This window comes from Megalops cyprinoides, chromosome 2 (genome assembly GCF_013368585.1).
Source record: "Megalops cyprinoides isolate fMegCyp1 chromosome 2, fMegCyp1.pri, whole genome shotgun sequence".
NCBI classification, from domain to species: domain Eukaryota; kingdom Metazoa; phylum Chordata; class Actinopteri; order Elopiformes; family Megalopidae; genus Megalops; species Megalops cyprinoides.
In genome coordinates, this window is record NC_050584.1 from 68587145 (window position 1) to 68604281 (window position 17137).

Here is a 17137-nt window from a genome sequence, read left to right on the forward strand (position 1 = left end):
CCAGGATCAGTGACACACAGTTATGACCCCGGGATCAGTGACACACAGCTATGACCCCGGGATCAGTAACACACAGTTATGACCCCGGGATCAGTGACACACAGCTATGACCCCGGGATCAGTAACACACAGTTATGACCCCGGGATCAGTGACACACAGCTATGACCCCGGGATCAGTGACACACAGCTATGAGCCCGAGTTTAGTGATATGCCGGGATAATGCCAGAGATGGGCCTGGGGTTAGTGATACAGAGGGATAAGTGATATCAGTCGGGTTTAGTGATATCAAACACATTTCAGACTGAGCCTCAGTTTACAGTTTTTACAATCATTTTCACACGTGTCTCAATACCATGTCCAAAACAGTTTTTTTCAAGTGCTAACATGCATTGGTCAAAACTGAAGTCACATTGTCAAAACTCTTCACACAGTCAGCGAAACAGAAGTCTACGCGGACCAAATTGTGAATCATTTTTCATTGCTTTCACACAAAATGCATTCAATGACCACATTTTCCAAAATCCATGAACTCTTTTCTCATTCATACTCCACCACCTGCAAAACACTATATATTTGCAGCACATTTTCAAATGCTAGCACACTGTTTTCAAAACTGTTAAAAACACATTCAAAACAGAATGATGGCAAATTTCGTGCATTTCTGCAGTAACCATATTGAAATATATAGAAAATGTGGATTTACTGTATTTTAGAGAGTAACGGAGATGGAAGCCAGGCAAACTGCACATACATTCATCTTTGTGGATGAAGCTGGATTCAACCTGGCAAAAACACGCTGTAGGGGAAGAAATGTGATTGGACAGACAGCAACCGTGGATATCCCAGGCCAGAGCGGAGCTAACATCACAATGTGTGCAGCACTCTCCAATGATGGTTTGCTGTTACACAAACCACTCATTGGCCCCTACAACACAGAGAGGCTCATTTCTTTCCTGGATGACCTGCATAATCGACTTGTGCCAGTGGAGGAGAGAAGTCGAGGGGCAATAAACTCCCCTCCCTCCGTTGTTGTGTGGGATAATGTGACATTCCACCACTCTGCTGCAGTCACAGACTGGTTTGCTGCACATTCCAGGATGTCAGGACTGTTCCTGCCTCCATACTCCCCCTTCCTAAACCCCATAGAGTTTTTCTCTGCCTGGAGGTGTAAGGTTTATGACCACCATCCACATGATCAGATGTCCTTACTGGATGCCATGAATGTGGGGTGTGAAGACACTTCTCCTGAAGACTGCCAGGGTTGGATTAGACATTCCAGGAGATACTTTCCAAGATGCATCGCCAGAGAAGACACAAGATGTGATGTTGATGAGAACTTGTGGCCAAACACAGGAGAGAGGGAGGACTACAACCCTCACAGTACTGTACAGTATAAGTAATTACTGTACACTATACATGTTGTTTTTTTGTTTTTGTAATTATTGCAGCCCTGGAATTTCAGGAATTTGTTTTTTGTTTCAACTTTTTATTTTTCACAAGTAAATTACTATATGCAAAGATATAGAAAAATAAAGGATATTGAAGCAAATTGCTGCATTCTTGTTACATACACTTTAGTACAGTCAATAAAGTGAAAAGGTGTTATTCTTATTCTATAATGAAATACTGATTTATGTGAAAAATCACTCAAACTTCAAAGATAAAAGTTCATCATTTATGTAATGCGAGAGTGTTTTTAGGTCAGTGTGTTATGAGTGGCAATGTATGCTTTCTGAGTGAGAATTGTTGCCAGTGTTATGGTCGAACGAGCTTATTTTGAGACAGGTATGAAGGGTTTCGGTGGTTTGAGTGAGTTTTGGAGGTGAGATTAACTGTTTGGCCAAGATGCATGTTGGTAATGCAGACTGTATGAAGAGTTTTGAAAAAGTGGCTTCAGTATTGACCAATGCTTGTTAGCAATTGAAAAAAATTGTAACACATCCACCATATCAGTAGACTATGTGAACTAAACTGTGTATACTTTTGCATTGCTTTAATACAAAATGCATTCCATCACCACTTCTTCTGAAATTCATGAATACCTCTCTCAGTCAATGCTCACCACCAGCAAAATTCTGTACAACTACAGCAAATTTTGCAGACATTAAGATACTCTGTTCAAAACAGTTCAAAACCTAACAAAATTTAGATGACTGTAGATGGAAATATGCTGCATTCTGACAGACAAATGAAACTATATGCTTGAAATGAGACAGATAATTCTGATTTTAGCAGAAAGTTTATTCAGTTTTTTTGTTTGCAGCCTTGTTACCACTTTTGTAGGTGGTCATATTTGCGTTGAAATTTGCATGTATATAGGCAAAATATAGACGTAGTTGTCACTGAAGAGATTTTTCCACTATTACTGCTGTATATGTAAGTCATGGGCTATCAGTGAAAGAAAGTGACCCAAGAATGCAACTAGAGTAAATTTACCACACTCAATTGTGGTATCTAAAGTATTGTGACAGGCAAAACAACAGATCAAAAAGTTTGTTCTTGGTGTCATGATAGCTGCTTGGCTTCAAATATTTATGGGGCATGGGTGATTGTAGGGGTGGATAAGATATGCTAAAGATTTTTTTCTAAATGTTCAAGGCAAGGGAGAATGTTGCAGTAAATCTGAATGTAGCGAAGGGCGAGAGCAGTCACCCCACCTGGCCTCGAACCCGAATCTACTGGGTACCAACCAGACAACTTTGACCGCAACACCAAAGAGCCAAGCTTAATGATATGGCAGTCAGAGCACATACTCAACCGTAGTGACAGCACTCTGTCACAGAGAAAATTATAAAAATTTGACCCAAAATACAGAGTACACCATGGATCAGCATTAGGAATACAGCAGACTTCTAGTGGTAGTATCATGTGTTGTTGTTTCACTTACTGTACTAGAAATGAAAAGCATCTGCAGACTTTTTGTTGTACTACAGTATACCTCAGAAACTGTAGATAGAGCTGCCATGAGGCATATTGCAGCATTTCAGATTTGTTTGGTATAACAACATGTGCTCTAAAGAGGTGTCATTCTTTTTTTCTTTTTTTAAAATGCAACAGAGTAATCTATGCTAAAACAGAGGATACAGCAACACATAATATATGCATTTTGCATGTTGCTTCAAGCTGCTACAATGCTTCAAGTTGTTTCTGTTTTTCAGTCCATTGTACTTTGAGTGACAAAGTAGTCTTGCTGGGAGAGAGCATTTGCTATAGTTATGGCAGCAGGAGTCACTTTTGGGTGAATTATGAAGTGTTTTGGTGGTTGTAGTGCATGGTTGTTAAGCACACAGTGTTAAGAGTTTTGAAAAAGTGGCCATGGTATTGACCTAAGTGTGAAAATGGTTGTAAAAAACCTTAATGACAGGCAGGGGGTTGGTGGATGACCTCAGGTAGAGGCTGAAGGGGGTGTGTGTACAGGGAGGAGCCAGTGAGGAGTTTGGGAGGGGAGGGCAGCGACCCCTGACCTTCTCCTCCTCCTCGCGCTGCCTCCTCTTCTCCTCCACGGCGGCCCGCCGAAGCTCCGCCCTCTGCCGCTGCTCCTCCAATCGGCGGCTGCGCTCCTGCAGGGTGCGGGCATACTGCAGCCGCGCCCGCCGCTCCTTCTCCCGGATCGCCCGCTCCTGCGCCACTGCGGCCCAGAGGCATGATGGGTAATCAGCTGCAGTCACCTCTGTGCTGTGTATGTGTGTGTGTGTGTGTGTGTGTGTGTGTGTGTGTGAGTGTGTGTGTGTGTGTGTGAGTGTGGGTGTGTGTGTGTGAGGTGTGCGTGTGCGTGTGCATGTGCGTGTGTGTGTGCATGTGTGTGAGTGTGTGTGTGTGTGTGTGTGTGTGTGTGTGTGTGTGTGTGTGCATGTGTGCGTGTGCATGTGTGTGAGTGTGTGTGTGTGTGTGTGCATGTGTGCGTGTGTGTGTGTGTGTGTGAGTGTGTGTGCATGTGTGTGAGTGTGAGTGTGTGTGTGTGCGTGCGTGTGTGAGTGTGTGTGTGTGTGTGTGTGTGTGTGTGTGGCTTCTCCAAAGACAGTGTAAAGTGGGTCAGTCTCATAGTTAGCAGAGACAGTGGGCCTTCAGGCAGAGAGCCAGACTCTTACCCACAATCCTCTCCTGCTCCTCCCTCCTCTCTCGAGCTAAACGCAGTCTGTCTGTCCTCAGGTGCGCCTCCAAATCTGAGAGAGAGGGGGAGGGGAGAGAGAGAGAGAAAGAAGGAGATGTGAAGCCCTTGAGGTGATGTGACAGACAATGTGTTCGTTTCAGGATTGTGTGGTGTGGGAGTCTGGGCTACTGCAGTGGGGTATCTGTGGGACCTTTATTTCACTGGAAAGACGATAATACCCTGTATTTGAAAGCAAATCATATTCATACCAGCATTGACTCGTCTCAGGTCTGGGTTGCTGTAAGCTTTTAGGAGAGGCCCAGGGTAGTCTGTAGTGATGATGTCACCGCTGGTGTTGCTTACCCAAAGGGCAGCTGAGATTGGCTGGCAGGCGAGCAGGGGAGGCGTGGCCATGGGTCCTGGGCCTCTTCTCATTGGCCACCGCCAGCGACATCACTGCTGATACAGAAACGGCACAGTGCAGATAGATTCTGCTCCCAAATGCTGACCCCAGATCAGTGTACACCTCTTAAACACAGATGGGGTGAGATGGTGGATAAGCTTATCTTGGATCAACCGCTGGATTGAATTAGCTTGGAGGTACTTCACTCTGCCACTAGGGGGAACCAAAACAGTGATTTGTGTCTGGCTGCGCCACAAGAGCCAATGAAAATGAAATTCATAAAGGGCAGGGATTGCCTTTACAATAAACAAAATGTTTCACCTCACAAAATTTTAAAGGATCCACTTTGAGCAAACTCTGATGTTAAAAATATTTCAAATACTTGTAAAGGTCAAGTATTCACCCAGAGCAAACATAAAGGCTAAATGCATATTTCATATGCTTGTAATGTCAAGTGTTTGCCCTGAGCAGAAACAAATGATAAAAATAGCTTGCATGCACACGAGGTCACAGTTTCAGAAAAATTACAGTTTAAACATGTTTTATAAATGGATAAATGTTTTGGAGTGGTGTTAAATCCATGTCAAATACATTTAATCTGGTCTAAACCCCCAGCAAAAACCATCAAGAGCAACTCGACAAGCTAACTGCTGTCAGAGTGGAGGTCGCACAGCTGTCTGTGGCATTTGCCCCGTCTCTCACCTACTGCACCTCAAGCTATCACATGCATTATTAATCCAGCCGCACCCCCCGGAACACACACGCACACACACGTATCCACTTTCACACACAGACAGACACACACACTCACAGACACATGCACGCACACACAAACATGCATACGCTTATACACACACTCTATCTGTACTGTGACATCATAAAGCAGCTCTCCTAACAATCAGCACCGGTACCTAAAAAGGAGGAGGCGTTGGTGGGGGGAGCGGAGATTGCTGGTCAGAGTGTGAACCGCGCTGCGAGCTGTGGGGAGGGGGATACCAGCTTTTACAATCAGCAATTTGCTGCATTGACACCGCTTAAGAAAGAGTAATTGCCAGCGCTGTGCACCCTCGCTAGTTATCGATCAATGTCCACTGATACTTATTAAATTATTAGGTTTCCCTACTGATCTATTGGGTTAGCTGCTCGTTTCCATTAAAGTTATTTGTCCGTGACGCCGTAAAACGGGTTATATGTAGTGACAAATGCATTACAGGGACACTGAATGCATATCCGATACTGTCCGGCAGGGGGCGATTTCCGCTGAGCGTCACACTGTCTCGGGCTCGTTTCCACTCGGAGGGTGTGGGAGTGTAAGTAATGCTCTAATCACATGTCTGTGGCAGATAAACACACGCGGTACGTGAATCTGTATAGCTCCTATCGCAACAATTTATTTTCAGACAAAACCAGGCACATAAGCATTATTATCACAAAATGTATATCATTTATATAAGCGGTGCAAAATGTATCGTTGTTACTGTCTCTTAATTTGTTGTAATGGGCTAAATACAAAAATACATGGACGCAGTGGGCTATTTAGGCTACCACGGGGTTTGGCAATCAGTGTGGGAAAAACACGGATTTGTCAGTAGATTTTCTAAAATGCGTCATAACACTCTCCTAACAGCGTCAAATACCAAATTCCGTTGAAAATCCCAAGGGATATTAAAGATCTTCCAAAATGGTCACTTGGACTCAGATATCTGCACCTGTTCTACTTGACAGGTTTAATTAATCCCCGTTCTGTATCATCTCATGGCGTTAATTGTTTGGACCGTTCTGTTATTGTTTAGAGTTTAACATTTGGTTTAATGTAGGGATACACATATTTTAAAAGCCTCTTAAACATCCGTGTATTACCATTAAACTGTGGGAACGCAACAACTCCCATGCAACTGCGTGGGACAGCAGCTGTATTCAGAATACATTCTAGACTCATTTAGGCGGACTTACCTGGACTTATTTTCAACCGTATGTCGATATCGCTATATTTTCAAATACTACATATCTTCCGGAAATATCAGCACATTATTAAAGACAATCGACTTGGAGGGACTGGGACGTTTGCAGGGAGAAATGTCATGTCCTCAGCTCTGTCTTACCTGTGTATGTATCTGCTGTGCTCTCGAACGAGCGCCCGGGAATCCTCCAGAATCCGCGATGATCACCAAAATTAAGACTTAAGTGGCAGCATCACTATAGTGCCGTCGCTGAACCCAGCAGAAAGAGAGGGCTTTTCCTTTCTCGCTGTCTCGGTGCCACTGTGAGCCCTCGATGTGAGGGAATTTCAGGTGACTTTCAAATGCAATGAAGTGTGTTTATTGGATTTTTCTATCGTTTTTAAATTAGTTCAATATCCAGTACCAGAGGTAAACAAATAAATCAACTCGCTATACCGGAGAGTCTCACTAGCAACTCGTCACTTGGCAAATATTAAAGAAAAAGCGTGAAATGGTTCGGCAAACTGTGGACATTGCGTCAGCTCTGCCCCCGCGGGCGCTGTATTACATCATAGATTGCGTGAAGCATGCACGCGATGAAAAATGACAGTTGCACGTGGAGCGATTGCCTCCACTGGACCGAGACGGTGCTCAGTTAGATGTGGTCTAAATATAGACCATAGGCTAACCATTGCGGCACAGCGTTCATTTTTCTCAGAGAAATTGTTAATAATTGCACACTCGGACCACTTTATTTTCGAGTAAATCATACTTGCATCACGTTTCGTTCACACCTAATCCTAACAGTCGCAACGAAAGTCTGCCGTGTCTGTGATTTAAAATGTTGAGTCAAAGAGATGCCGCTCTGTAGATCTGAATTATATGCTACCTCTATCCTATCTATCCTTATTTTCTATTAAAAAGCACTCTACTCTTGTAACACTTCTCGATAAGTACTCTTAGCATAGTGATGCACTTATTTGGAAGTCGCTCTGGGTATGTAATGTAATGTGCGTATATTGGGTAGCCACATGCGCGCAGGTATATCCAACCAGGTGCAACACTCAGGTATAACAACGTACGACTGTCATCTTAGTTGTGGTTGAGTTTACGCCCTGGGTGTTGAATGTATCCGTTTTTATTTTAACTTTTTAACTCACATCACTAAAGAAGGACAACACGAATCCGTCTGACTGCCACTCTGAACACGCCAGAGCGGACAGGGCCGGGGGACGACATGTGAGTCCGCGGAAACGTGTCCGGGAGAGCGCGGTTCTATCCAACCCTGATATCCCCGAAGCTACAGGCAGGCCTTAATTACTTAACCTTATATGTCAGCTCCTTCTCCATCTTAGAAACGTGTCCTGTGAAAAACCTGTCGTGATAAGGAACTGCAGAAAGTAATTTGGAATGGCTGTTATATATAAAAATATAGCGAGAGAGCTTGTTATAATTAGCAATTATAACTGGACGTAATTATATTTAGACTTCGAAGACGTCTCTAGAACGTGTGTCATATGTAAGCACCGGAAGAGATGTAATTGTGCAGAGTATGCATATGAAATGTGTATGTAACAGCGAGGTTTAAAGTGTGGACCCACTGTTTATTCATTTATTTATTTAATTATTTATTTTATTTTGGACAAAATCCTGAGACCATCTGTGACTCGTGCGGCCAGGCTCACTGGGGACATGCAGAGATTGCATTACATCTTTTCTTAGCAGATACTCGTATGCAGAATCATTACATAGCCTAAATTTACTTTACCCATTCGTAGGGATGGATGTTTTTCTTAAGGAATTAATGTTAAGCTCCTTTCTCAGGGGTACAACTCCACAAGCATTGCTTCAGAGCGTTTTCTGGCAGCCTCGCTGTGAGAGGGGAGACTGTGAAACGAACGGAGTGGTTTGATTCTGAGTTGATTCAACTGACGGGGCTGTCTGGCCCGGTGCTGCCCGCAGGCGAGGGGTGTACCAATGGCAGGGACTCTCGTTTAAACGCCAGCACTGCAGCAGTGTCTCTGGCCTTTACGTGAGCTGCTGCCGAATCCTGTCTGAAGTTTACGGGCCAGAGGACCGTGTGCCTCACGCAGAGTCACTCTTTAACCGCCAGTTAGCCCGAAGAAGCGGCTGGGGTGACCTCACCGTCTCCTGCGGGAATGCAGAAATAAACCTCACCGCATCAGGATAAAGCCACTGAAACAGCTCATCTCCAGCTTTGCTGCGTGATTTTTCATTTTCTTCATTTCTGGCTGTAACCTGTCGTCACACCTGTGTGCCACACTGCCGGCACCTCGTTTCCATACCGACGCTGAATTCAGGCCACCCGCTGTGGCGCCATGACCTTATCTTGAAATTTAATTAAGTCTTGCATTGTTTTAGCTCTAATCTGTTGCATAGAGTTATTTAACTCTTAATCTGTCAGAGCGCACTGTGGATCCATGAACAAGCACAACACAATAAGCATACCGCTTAACTCGCCTACTCCAGGACAGAGCACCATAGCAGCAACATGGAGTGCTCCATTACGCTGGGTCTGCTTCACCGAACTCAGCCAATAAGGGTTCAGCTTCCCTGTGTTGTGACTGGGCCATGAAAAGGTCTATGACATACATCACTCAAGGCTTTGTCACCAGGGAAGCGGGACTGTGGGGAAACGTCAGGCCTGTATGCAGGGGTGGAGAGGTGGACGGAGGAGCATCGTCAGGCCGCTGTGCAGGGGTGGAGAGGTGGACGGAGGAGCATCGTCAGGCCTGTGTGCAGGGGTGGAGAGGTGGACGGAGGAGCATCGTCAGGCCGCTGTGCAGGGGTGGAGAGGTGGACGGAGGAGCATCGTCAGGCCTGTGTGCAGGGGTGGAGAGGTGGACGGAGGAGCATCGTCAGGCCGCTGTGCAGGGGTGGAGAGGTGGACGGAGGAGCATCGTCAGGCCTGTATGCAGGGGTGGAGAGGTGGACGGAGGAGCATCGTCAGGCCTGTGTGCAGGGGTGGAGAGGTGGACGGAGGAGCATCGTCAGGCCTGTATGCAGGGGTGGAGAGGTGGACGGAGGAGCATCGTCAGGCCTGTGTGCAGGGGTGGAGAGGTGGACGGAGGAGCATCGTCAGGCCGCTGTGCAGGGGTGGAGAGGTGGACGGAGGAGCATCGTCAGGCCTGTATGCAGGGGTGGAGAGGTGGACGGAGGAGCATCGTCAGGCCTGTGTGCAGGGGTGGAGAGGTGGACGGAGGAGCATCGTCAGGCCTGTATGCAGGGGTGGAGAGGTGGACGGAGGAGCATCGTCAGGCCTGTGTGCAGGGGTGGAGAGGTGGACGGAGGAGCATCGTCAGGCCTGTATGCAGGGGTGGAGAGGTGGACGGAGGAGCATCGTCAGGCCGCTGTGCAGGGGTGGAGAGGTGGACGGAGGAGCATCGTCAGGCCGCTGTGCAGGGGTGGAGAGGTGGACGGAGGAGCATCGTCAGGCCTGTGTGCAGGGGTGGAGAGGTGGACGGAGGAGCATCGTCAGGCCTGTATGCAGGGGTGGAGAGGAGGACGGAGGAGCATCGTCAGGCCGCTGTGCAGGGGTGGAGAGGTGGACGGAGGAGCATCATCAGGCCTGTGTGCAGGGGTGGAGAGGAGGACGGAGGAGCATCGTCAGGCCGCTGTGCAGGGGTGGAGAGGTGGACGGAGGAGCATTGCTGCAGGTGCTGGGGCAGCTGTACAGTCACTCAGTCTCAGACCTGACAGCACAGTCAGATCCGCAGTGTTTCAGTATAAACCGAATACAGTATTCAGTGAATACTGGGTACAGTATCATGCACTGTATTCAGTAATTACCCTTTTCATCCCTTTGAGGAATAAGGAAGAAAATTAAAAGCTTTAAAATTTACATACAGCGGCTACTTCACAATTACTGACACTCAGCTGAGACCGGATGTAGTTCTGACTCAAGCATCCTGCATATCTGCACTGTCAGAGACAAAAAGACCCCACAACATTAGACAGAGAGCTACAGTAGACGTCCATGTTCAAAACAACAAAACACCCCACCGTCCCACAGTCCGCTTTCCGCACATGAACAAACGGGGTTTTGTGAATTCCTTCTCCATAGAGCACAGACCAGGATCAGAAAGCAGATAAGGGCATTTCAGTGCCTTTCAAATCACACCTAGTACAGATAACAGCCATCAAGACCTCTGTGCCTTTGAGATCCCAGTCAATAGGATTTCTGTGCCTTTCGCATAATCACACAAGATTTTGGAGTGTTTCTGTGGGAATTTGTGCCTATTCATTCTGTAGAGCATCTATGAGGTCAGGCACTGATGGACGAGAAGGCCTGGCTCGCAATCTCCGTTCCAGTTCATCCCAAAGGTGCTCAATGGGGTTGAGGTCAGGGCTCTGTGCGGGCCAGTCATTTCCACACTGAACTCATCAAACCATGTTTATAGTCCTTGCTTTGTGCACTGGGGCACAGTCATGTTGGAATAGAAAAGGGCCTTCCCCAAACTGTTGCCACAAAGTTGGAAGCATAGCATTGTCCAAAATGAAGATTGCCCTTTACTGGAGATAAGGGGCCTAGCCCAAGCCCTGAAAAACAGGTGTGGCCAAATACTTTTGCCCATATAGTGTATATATATATATTATATGTATGTATGTAAAATGTGTAGGTGTAAATATATGCCAAAACACTGAGAGTAACAAAAATCTTAATCTTGATTTTAAAAAAAATCTTCAAATTCAATGCATTTCATGTGAATTCATCAGGGCAAAATCCAGCTGTGATATGACACACAAACACAGAAATACCACAGTAAATAACTGGTTTAAATTTTATTGTAAATCCAAGTATTCTGCATTTGACCCTAAATTCCACCGAATGTGAAATTAAAATATAAATACATTTAAAAAGTTAACAAAAAAAAAAGAAAAAAAAGTAAAGTGTGTCTGACAAAGTTGTGTTTGCAGTGGCAGGATGTGAGTTTCAGCCACGGTGTGTGGAGGGACAGAGTAATGGCTCCAGCCGGGGTCAGGGGTCAGGGGTCGCTGCCCCCAGCCCTGTCTCTTTCCCAGCAGTGAAGAGGTCACCTTCCTCCTTGTAGAGTACAGGGGTGGGCGGGTTAGGCAAGAGTCCTTGTTTAGATCTGGAGGTGAGGAAGAGAGACCTGTCAATCACTGCCAGTGGAGAGAACACCCAATCAAAATGCAACATTTCGACTGTTTGCACTGTGAGCACCGAGGCTGGGAGGATTTCTCCTGCTCCTGATTGGCTGTCTCAGTAGCCATGGTTGTGCTGCTGTCCTAATGTCTCCATACTGGTGCTTCGTGTCACACAGGGACAGCTCTGACTGGTTGAAACTGCCTGCATGGTATCGGCCACTCCACACTCTTTGCAGACAACATGGTCGTTAGGGGAAAAAGACGTTTACCATGACAGCCACTGTCACTTACATCATCGATATCCTCATCGTCGTCACCGATGTCATCGAACTGAATTTCATCATCGTCCCCGGGTCCGAATGTGTCCGTCTCGTTGATTTTAGCTGAAGGGGGAGAAAAAAGGTGTGATTCAGGAGACTGGCTGCAGTGCATTCTGCAATCCACTTCTGCTGAACTATACAGTATGTCATGGCAAGTGTCGCCCATTTTGGCTCTAATCCGGCTCACCGTGCTCAGGTAGCTCTCCATAAGCTTTCAGACTCCTGGCCTCGTCTGCGTTATACTTCAGAATGACATCAGCCTTGTTGTCCTGGAAGGGACAGAGAACATGGATGTTCAGTTAGAAGCTACACTACATCTCTTTTCCTTTTCATATCTATACATTTAAAAATCACTAACACCAATGCTTTGTAATGCTATTCTACTGTATAACAAGTCAAACACATGAAATTACTTTTTAAATTAGTTACATCTGACGTATGTTAAAGTTTACATGTATGTATGTACTATGTACTATGTACTATTACATGTATGTACTATGTGGGTTTTTAAAGTTTGATATTCTTAAAATATACTTAAAATACACTTAACATGTACAATATAAACTATAGTTAAGTTCTACAGACGGAACCCTTCAAATTTTAGACTCTTGCAATATCAGTGTATGGTCTGTCTGGGAAGTTTGGCAATCAGATACAGGGATGTGCATCTACAGGCCCGGATCTAACACTGGTGCGCAGGCTAGAGTCACGGCCAAAGGCAATGAACCCACCTGATAATCTCGCAGGCCCACCAAAATGATGTCTGACGTATTTATCCATACCTACACAGCGGGAAAGACAGAGAGAGAGAGGGAGAGAAGACAACAGAAAGAGATAGAATGAAACAGAGAGAGAAAGAGGGGAGGGGAGAGAGAGAGAAAGAGGTCCTTCAGTTCATCGTGTGACGTCCTGATGGCCCATACACTGGCACTGGGCACTATGAGCCAAAGGAAGCAGAAGCCGTTTTCTGTTTGACTCCACTGCGCACAACAGCTCATCACTGGCAGACTGCTACAGATGCACCGCTGCGCTGTTGAGCAGGACAGTCAGCACATGGAGAGGGAGGGTCCAGCAGCCCTGCCAGCTCCTGGGTTTCGCCCCTGCCTGCACCCAAGTCCAGGATTTTAAGAACTGACAAGGTTCTCCTTCTGCTCAAAATGGTGAGCAGTGAAAGGCGGGTCTGATTTCCTTTAGAATTCACCTCCATCTACAGTCAGCATTCGGGTGCAGAAAGCAGCACATACGCCTCTCTGATGCGCACCACAGTGACTCTCTTCAGCACCTCAGGGTGTGGAGGGGGGGTGTGCCTCACAGGACTGGGATGCAGGGTGGCTTTTAGGGCGTGGGGTGCAGGGTGGCTTTTAGGGCGTGGGGTGCAGGGCGAAGGTTACCTTTTTTCGCAGTTTCCCCCTGATGTGGCAAAGCCGCTTCACCCCATCGAAACACATGGCCTCCAGCCGGCCGTTCCCCAACATCTTAATCACCTGAGCGTATTCTGAAACACAGAGGAAGCGGGGCATCAGGCACAAAAATGTTTTTTAAGCAACTTGCCAATCAGAACCAACGGTGGGGTTTTGGATTAAATATCCTGATTGGGTCACATAAATAATTAACTGACAGCATGTAGCCATGCCACCCATTAAGGAGTTACTACTGCAGTAAATCTGAACATGTCATATCCAACCTGGCCATTCTCCATGTACATGCATGTGTATGTGCAAGTGTGAGTGTGTTATACACTATATATGTATGCACGTGTGTGCAGGTGTGTATGGGTGTTTATATAGTGTATGTGAGTGTGTTACTCACCCTGGCCATCCTCCTTGAACACCAGCTCTCTCTTCTCAGACTCGTTCTCATTCTTACCACGCCTCCGATTTTTACCTCCCTTACCTGCACAGAGAAAGTGCAAATCATCAACCAAAGAGTCAGAGTAAATAACTGCTTCAGAATAAAAGCCAAAATACATCCTCGGTCAGTCACATTTCACTGGTGATTACATATTCTACCAAAGATCTGGTTATTCCTGCCTCCCGATTTTCAGATATTAATAAAATATCTGGTTTGGTGTAATTTAAATAATTTAAGGACATTTGTGAGGCTGAGAGCACACGGTATTTCCATGCTTGTTGGAACATTCTAAGCATTAAATTCAAGGCCTTTGCGATAGCACAGTATCTTTAACATTGTGCAAGCAGTCACTATCAGCGCTTTCTACCAAAATCCGTCCAGACTGCTACAGCTGTGCAGGTGTTCTTTTCCAGTCTGAGGTCATCACACCGCACCCTGCCTCAGAGGGGGCAGGGTAAATACCCCTCCGAAGCGGTGACCTGCTCAAATGCACAGGCCTCAGACCTGGGGAATCTTCATTCAGTTTTTTCCTGGTTGCGTGTTCATATTCCACCCACTGTGTGCCAATCAATTCAGTTTTTCAAACCAGTTTCTTTCAGCTGTTTACAACCCTCCCGCTGCCTTCCAGCTACATTACGCAGAGCCCGAACGCACTCCGAAACCGCGCACAACCCCGGCGCATTGACCGTCCGCGTCTACCGTGAAAGACTCACACAGCATTTCTCCCAGTCAGCTGTGACCTGATATGCGTTTAAATGGAGGGACCATTGTGGAGCGAAACCAGTGCGCAAAGTGGGGGGTGGGGGAGCTGAGCCGATCAGCAAACCGGGGGAAAAGGTGACAAAGCAGCCGTACAAATCAGGCTGAATGAAGGTGAGATACAGGCAGCATCATCAAAAACGACATGCTCTGAGCTGCAGAGGCCGGGAAGCCAGAGTGCATCACACTGACCCTGGCCCTTTGTCTGACAGCGGCCAATGTTAGTACCACCCACCATCAGTGCTCTTTTCTAACCATGTTCAATGTGACAGCACACTTTGTATTACACCAATCTGTACTGATTATGACCAGAGACTAGTTTTGAATAATTAAATAGTTTTTTTATTCACACTATAATCTTGATTGACTTCATGAGAGGAAGCAGTGTAGCATAGTGGTCAGGAAAAGACCTTGTAACCGAAACGCTGCCGGAGGGTACCCAACTGATAATATCCAGCTGTATAAATGGATAACTTGTAAAATTGTAACCTGTGTAATTTTCTCTGGATAATAGCATCTGCTAAATAATAGTAAGGTAACGTAAAAATACTGTAGAAAGAGCACGCAGCTACAATCAACTGAAAAGGGGATCACTAAACAGGTGACCGTTGATTAAATTGGCACTTTTCAACGTTTACCGTGGTGTTTAACCTGACTTCAGTAAATATCCAGCTGTATTATTGGTGACACTGCATCTAAAATTTGACGCATCAAAGTCGCGCTACATACGCTGCTGTTGAACACTCCGTTTAAGAGTTTTGTGGCGCTTTTCTGTCCCAGCCTGCGTCGGGTGAGTCACCCTTAAACTCCAGAGGAAAGTGAGGAGAGGAAAATGTTGCCTATGGACACATCATAAACTGGAGTAAACCACTTCACTTATTCTGTGTTCTGCTGACATATCACGCTCAATGTAGCGATGAATCAAGACACGCAGACCTCCCGCCGTTAGCGTTTACGGATTTTTGTCAGCCGAAGCGATCAGGCTTTACTACGCAGTTAAATTAGACGGTATGGGTTTTTGCAGTGTCCGGTGATGCCGGCCTGGGTACCAGTGTCCCGCCTTGCATCTCTCTCTCCACTCGCGTCGTTCCTTGATCATGTGGTTTAGTAGCGCTCTGGGCAGCCACGTAGTTACCTCAGTGGACACTGTCTACAATACTGCGCTACTAAGTGTCCAACTCTCCGGCGTTAGAACGAAGTTAAGGACAGATCTGAGATGCAACCACATCAAAACCAGCTATACACAACAATCTAATTGGATGGCGTAACATTATCGAAAATGCAGTGGAAAATGTCTGTAATCCTTATCACATACGCACTTTCGGCATCGACACAAAATTTAGCTCCAGGAAAAGAAAGGTGCCGTTTTGGCTGACAAAATCGTGTTTATAAAAAGTACTGCGCAGTGGGCCTGGCCGCCTCTAACTGTACACGAGCTGACTGTGAAAGCTAACGGGCTACCAGGCTAACGATCCACGCAAAATGTGCCGGTGTCAGCAACGCCGCGCCAGCCGCCGCATCGCCGCTGATCCCGATAACGTTACACGATCCGGGGTGGTCTGTTCCCAGCACAGATCTCAGACCTGTGTTCCCAGCTCAGATGATCTGCCCGGAACAGGTAGCCGGTTAAGCTAACCAGCGATTTAACGCGAAACGGCTTCGGCGGGTCACGTTTCTCCAAAGGCACGTCTCTAACGCCGGCGGGGTCTCCCACGCCGAAGCCCCGGTTTAAACCGGTAGCGGTGTGCTGATGGGGGTTTCGTGGTCTTACCTTTATTCTTCGGCATATTCGCTAGCTTTCAAAGCTGTCCGTTCCGTGTCGTTCGTCTTTACGCAGGGTTAAATTAGTGTTTCTGTCGACCGCTCTCCTCCGGGTAACCGCGGAACCTTACTCCCTCCCCAGCTCACGGGTTTGCGCATGCGCAGAGCGACACGTGCGCATGCGTTCAGCGACGCATTCAAAAATAACTTTATTCACATCCTTCGCAATAAACACTACATGGCCAGGACAACCAGAAGTTGGGTTTGCCAAAAAAGTGACAACCCATTGCTGATTTTCCTCAACCCACATTTACATCCGATGATATAAAATTTTAGACAAGCGATTCAACTGATAACCCGTGTAGGGATGCAGGAAGAGTCAGTGGAACATAACGTGTGCATTATGGGGGGTTTTCCAAAAGTATCACATTAATAAACATGGAGAGAGAAAGACTTCCAAGTTTTAAAACGCTGTTGTTTAACACTTTTAAAAGGCCATGTTTTTTCAAAAAGCCACAACAGTCATATATTCACAAAAGTCTTACGCTCACGGTTTCCCTCCACACGAAAAGCATAAAAACTGCATATAAAGCATATAAGCATATAAACTGTGGCCCATTTATATTTCAATCCTCGGTTTTTGTTTGTTTATAAAAGGCTGTTCTGCGTATTTCATTGCCCTCAGAATGAAGCAGTGGCATTAACTGTGTCTGTCTCGGTAAACCTCGTTTGCCACATTCTTTCCCCTCTTTCTTCTGTCATGCCGAAAACAGGTCAGAGAAACTGCACCTTCATCTTTTTCATCTCGCTCTTCATTATCTCAAACAGCAGAATCTTGGGCATTTTCCTGGCAAGCAGATGTCGTCTTCTAATGTATCACA

The 17137-nt window shown here is 46.2% G+C and overlaps 2 protein-coding genes across 2 annotated transcripts in view; both read right to left on the reverse strand.

Annotated features, from left to right (window-relative positions):
- map7d2b (MAP7 domain containing 2b) overlaps positions 1 to 6645 on the reverse strand; it is a 30303-nt gene extending 23658 nt beyond the window's left edge. The window contains exons 1-4 of the mRNA XM_036522453.1: positions 6598 to 6645; positions 4449 to 4548; positions 4091 to 4167; positions 3467 to 3630 (exon numbers count right to left, since the gene is read on the reverse strand). Of these exons, the coding sequence (XP_036378346.1) occupies positions 3467 to 3630; positions 4091 to 4167; positions 4449 to 4546 (339 nt within the window). The 5' untranslated portion in view covers positions 4547 to 4548; positions 6598 to 6645. The remainder of the gene's footprint in view (positions 1 to 3466; positions 3631 to 4090; positions 4168 to 4448; positions 4549 to 6597) is intronic.
- A 4578-nt stretch (positions 6646 to 11223) lies between these two features.
- Positions 11224 to 16422, reverse strand: eif1axb (eukaryotic translation initiation factor 1A X-linked b). The gene is made up of 7 exons (XM_036522460.1): positions 16267 to 16422; positions 13695 to 13778; positions 13277 to 13380; positions 12617 to 12667; positions 12073 to 12154; positions 11857 to 11948; positions 11224 to 11549 (listed from the first exon to the last, which is right to left on the reverse strand). The coding sequence occupies exons 1-7, from the start codon at positions 16280 to 16282 to the stop codon at positions 11544 to 11546; spliced, it is 435 nt and encodes a 144-aa protein (XP_036378353.1). The 5' UTR covers positions 16283 to 16422; the 3' UTR covers positions 11224 to 11543.
- Between the last annotated feature and the right edge of the window lie 715 nt (positions 16423 to 17137).

Bases quoted from the DNA above. Each gene is read 5' to 3' on its own strand.
- eif1axb (XM_036522460.1), bottom strand. The intron at 12,668-13,276 runs GTAACCTTCGCC...CCCGCTGTGTAG, and splicing joins GGGGGAAACTGCGAAAAAAG to GTATGGATAAATACGTCAGA. The intron at 12,155-12,616 runs GTGGGTTCATTG...TGTCCCTTCCAG, and splicing joins TGGGCCTGCGAGATTATCAG to GACAACAAGGCTGATGTCAT.